Source organism: Hipposideros armiger, unplaced genomic scaffold, assembly GCF_001890085.2.
Source record: "Hipposideros armiger isolate ML-2016 unplaced genomic scaffold, ASM189008v1 scaffold_208, whole genome shotgun sequence".
Classification (NCBI taxonomy): Eukaryota; Metazoa; Chordata; class Mammalia; order Chiroptera; family Hipposideridae; genus Hipposideros; species Hipposideros armiger.
The window spans coordinates 1,559,980-1,564,872 of record NW_017731558.1 but is presented as its reverse complement, the minus strand read 5'-3'; the positions used below and the strand labels follow the sequence as shown (position 1 = coordinate 1,564,872).

The following is a 4,893-nucleotide window of genomic DNA, read 5'->3' as shown; positions in this document are numbered from 1 at the left end:
GCTAATTGTTAAATGGATACCAACTGAATCACCCTTTTTCCTTTTTTGGTATAATATTATTTCTGATGAAACAGTGTGATAGCATAATACGATATCCTTCATTCCATGCTTCATTTTTGTAACCTATTCATCCTTCTGACCTTCTATTTAATGATATCTGGCCTTAAGGCAATTTGAAACAAAAGCCTTGGGTAGGAAGGAATGATTCATAACTTTATAGTTCTGAGAAAGGAGTAACAAAGTTTATCCTTTTTCTCTCAGTCTTATCCCCTGCTATGTCTCCTACTTCCTGGGGTAGAGAATCAGATTTCAACAGCTTGAATTTTTTCCCTACCATTTTTCGTAATACTACACTTCTGTAGGTATACAGTTAGTGTCTCAATGTATAAGGTAACAATTTATCAAATGCGAGGGTCATCTGAACCCAATTCTCTGTCTCCTTTAACTTGCGAATTCCACATTCTAGGATTTACTACTTGAAGCACCCCACTTCCTTTAATTACACTTTGTATAAAGTCAGCATGTTTTGCCTGCAAATAACAGAAAATCCAGCTAAAAGTTGCATAATCAATAGGGAAATTTATTTTCTCACATAAATCCAGAAAATGTTAAGCTTCAGACACTGTATATCAGGACTGCAGGCTTACTTCTTTGTAGTTCTCTTGATTCTGTCTTCCTCTGAGTGTCAGTTTCATCTTCAGCACAGTGGCAAGATTGTTGCGGCTATTCCAGGTATCACAGTCAAACAAAGTTCTCTAGAGCAAGAAGGATCATCTCGTAAGAAGTACCTCTCATAAGCCAAAATTGAGCTATGTACACATTGTCAAGTCAATCAATGAAAAGAGGAATGAAACGACCAGACTGACTTAGACCAGGGTAGAGGAATGTTGGAGTGTTACCTATAATTATTATTAAGCATTAGCTAAAAAATATAAAATGTGGACAAAAGTAAGAATCAGTTATTGTATTTAAAAACAGGATTGCAAACAAAAAAGTGGATGGGCTATAAAACAGAATATCCACAGCTGAAGATCAATTTAGTGAGCCTGAACATCAAGCTGAGAGATGCTGGGATGATCCTGTCTAAAATTCACCACTAAAAACATAAATGAAGAAAAGTGTAAAAGAAAAATTAAGAAACAGAGGATAAATCTAGATATCCCACTGTTCATCTGATGAGTTCCAAAAGGAGAGAATGGAGAGGAAGAAATAAATATTAGAAGAAAATTTCCCAACTGGAAATGGAACTACTGTATGACCCAGCAATTCCACTCTTGGGTATCTATCCAGAGAAACCCAAGACACTAATTCGAAAAAATATATGCACCCCTATGTTTATTGCAGCGCTATTTACAATAGCCAAGACTTGGAAACAATCGAAATGCCCATCAGTAGATGACTGGATTAAGAAATTGTGGTACATTTATACAATGGAGTATTACTCTGCTATAAAGAAGAATAAAATCATACCATTTGCAATGATAATAGATGGACCTGGGGATTATTATGTTAAGTGAAATAAGTCAGTCGGAGAAAGACAAATACCATATGATCTCACTTATATGTGGAATCTAAAAAACTGAATGAACGAGCAAAGNCGAACCACTGTTGCTCAGAGCTCAAACTCTTGAGCGAGCTCTTAACCAACTGAGCCACTCAGCCGGCCCCAAGCATTCTTATAATCAGTGTTTTAAACTGTTTCTCTGGTAGGTTGGTTGCCTCCATTTCACTTAGTTCGATTTCTGGAGGTTTTTACTGTTCTTTCATTTGAGACTTTTCTTGTTCCCTCGTTCTGGCTGCCACTCTGTATTTGCTTCTGTGTATTAGATAGATCTCCTATGTCTCTCATTCTTTGCTGTTTGGCCTTATGTAGTATGTGTCCTCTGTGGTCCAATGGAGCAGTCTCCCTGATCTGTGCATTGTTCTACAGTGTGTTGTGCATTTTCTCCAGTTGTAGTTGAGCCTTGATAGCTTTTGGTGCATCAGTGGGTGGGACTGACTCTTAGGCTATGCCCACAGTGTATGAGCTGCTGTGTGGGAGCTGACCCCTCAGAGGAGGCTTCGCCCCTGTGGGCTCTTGTGCCTGTTGAGACACCCCTTTGGGTATGCTCCTTGTGAGGCTAAGCAGGTAGTTCTCTGGTGTGGTCTGAAGCTGACCTTTGGGTGTGTTGTTTCTGGTGTCTCTTGGGAGGGTCTTCTGTGCAGGACAGTTTCATGCCTGTGACCGGCCCTCAGCTACCTGGTAGGAGCCACAAAGCTATATGCAGTTTGCTGCTGCCTGTGCTGGACCTGAGGGCATGTGGGGGTGGCCTCACTGTGAACTGAGGCCAGCTGCCATGAATAGTGGGCCTGAGGCAGCTTAGCAAAAGGCCAAGGGCCTCCTAGGCCTATTGCCACTGCCAGATGCCTGTAAGGCCCATCCATTAAGAGGCTCCTTAGGTGCATGGGCCAGGCTGGTTGATCCAGTGTTGAGTGTGCCCTTGGCGATGCAGCACTAGCTGGGTAGGGTAGAGTCCCAAGAAGTCACAATACGTGGCTGGCAGTATTTACAAAGTTAATGCAAATTCAGTTCTTACACCAGTGCCCAGCCTGTGATCACTTCACACAGTGCCCTGAGAACACTACAGCCAGCCACCACTTGCCCCAGGCCAGGAAATTCCTGAGAGCTGCCCATGAGTGTGTGGTGCAGTTTGGGTCACTGTCCACCACCAAAACCTCCCCAGGGTATTGCTGACCGACTGCTACTGCAAAAGTCCTCTGCCAGTTGTGGGGCAAGCCCGACCACCCAGGCAATCAGAGTGCCACTGGCAATGAGGCTGTAGGTGGGGGTAGAAGGGTGGGGGGGTCCAGGGAGCTAAGGGTTGTGGTTGGTGGTTTCTACAAAGTCAATGCAGTTTTGGCTCCCACACGGTGCTGGGCCCATGACTGCCCTGCAAAAATGCCCTGAGAATATCACAGCCAGGAACCATGTGTCTCAGGCCCTCAGGTTCCTGAAAGCTGCCCAAGAGACACTGTGCTGCAAGTCTTGGACTACTCCCCACCAGCAAATGTTTCCTGGGCTGCTGCAGGCCATCTGCCCACTTCAAACAAGCTTCCGTCAGCAGCCCAGCAGTCAAGAGTTTCCCAAGCAATGTAGCACCAGCTGTGTGGGTTCGGGGACCCAGGGTATCACCAAGGTGGTGTGCATGCATGGATTCTACCAGACAGATGCAGTCCCAGACTAGGCCCTTTGGGAGAGGGCTGAACACTGAAAAGATGGCTCCCTCCTGTAGGCCACATGTGTGTCAGGCTCCACACAGGGAAAACAATGGCTCCTGTCACTCTAGCTCCCACATTGATGCCACACAACTCAGTCCTTCTCTGCACATCCCTGGGCCCCACTGAGCTGCCGCCCCTCCTCCAGAGACCAGGTGAGTGCCTGCAAGCGAGCAAGTCCAGGCGCTGGCTCTACAACAGGGTGTCTGGTTTTCCAGCTGCCTTCCACCCCACTGGGCAGAGCAGACAGAGTCCTCGCTGATTTTCACTGCCAGATGCCATGGGAACTCTTTCCTGGCACAGGATGCCTGGGGAGCCCGGCATGGGGCTGGGACCCCTCACTCTTCGGGGGATGGGGACAGGACCCCTGCTACCAAGGTGTCCCTCCTGGTGTTCAACCTCTCTCTGTGGGTTTGGGGTCAGCTCATTTTGCATCTCTGCCCCTCCTACCAGTCTCGTGGCCTTTTCTTTATATCCTTAGTTATAGTGGTTCTGTTCAGCTAGTCTTCAGATGATTCTTGAAGTTGATTGTTCTGTAACTTATTTGTAATTTTGGTGTGATCCTGGGATGCAGTGGCATAGCATTTACCTAATCTGCCATCTTGGACCACTCTGTGTATTTACTCTTTATACACTACCTGTCAGTAAGTTGCTTAGTAGCTGTCTATGCCTAGGTTGTCATATAGGGTTTGGTACTATCTGCAGTTTCAGCAATCCTCTGAGGGCGTGGTACATATCCTACCTAGATAAGGCAGACTACTGTACTGATAAAGAGACATTACACAAATTGCCTGTCCCAGGGTTGGGATTTGAATATAGCCATAACAAAATACCAGAGCTTGGGTGGCTTAACCAGAAATTTATTTCTCATAGTTCTGGAGGCTGGAAGTCCCAGATCAAGGAGCAGCAGGATTCAGTTTCTGGTGAGAGCTTTCTCCCAGCTTGTAGATGGCTGCCTTCTTGCTGCATCCTCACGTGGCTTTTCTCTGAGCTCATGGAGAGTTCAAAGCCAGATCTCTGGTATCTTCTTCTCTTACAATGACACTAATCCTATTGGATCAGACCCCTACTCTTATGATCTCATTTAACCTTAATTACTTCCTTATTGCAGATATAGCTACACTGGGGGTTAGGGCTTCAGTATATGAATTTGTGGGGGGACACATATTTAATTCATAACAGTCAGTCTGGCTTCAGATTCCATAAAGGATCATTTATTTTAAGGCCCACATGAAAATTTTCTTTAAGAAAGTGGTGCAAGGAGAGGCCAGCATACTGAGCTCACCCTCCTCCCAAAATGTGTGTATGTATTTATGACAATTCAGTAATAGCATTGGAACATAGGCCTTGTGTCCTAGAAGTTTTTGAAAATTCTTGGTAGAGTGGAAATGAAGTTGGAGGAACTAACTAGTATAGCAAAGAACTAAAAACATAGGAGCACACTACCACATTGTGAAATATTCCAGAGATTTCAAGTTCAGGGCCATTAAATTATAGGAGGGCCAGCTGAGTGGCTCAGTTGGTTAAGAGCTCGCTCAAGAGTTTGAGCTCTGAGCAACAGCAGTTCGATTCCCAGCCCGAGCTGAGCAGCTGCTGAGCTGTCAACTGGTGGCAGGATGGCTCAGCTTAAAAAAAAAA

At 45.2% G+C, this 4,893-nt stretch overlaps 1 protein-coding gene across 1 annotated transcript in view; it reads right to left on the bottom strand.

Moving 5' to 3' along the window:
- Positions 1-582: 582 nt before the first annotated feature.
- Positions 583-4,893, bottom strand: part of MPLKIP (M-phase specific PLK1 interacting protein) — a 27,470-nt gene continuing 23,159 nt past the window's right edge. The window contains exon 2 of the mRNA XM_019653842.1: positions 583-755. Within this exon, the coding sequence (XP_019509387.1) occupies positions 630-755 (126 nt within the window). The 3' untranslated portion in view covers positions 583-629. The remainder of the gene's footprint in view (positions 756-4,893) is intronic.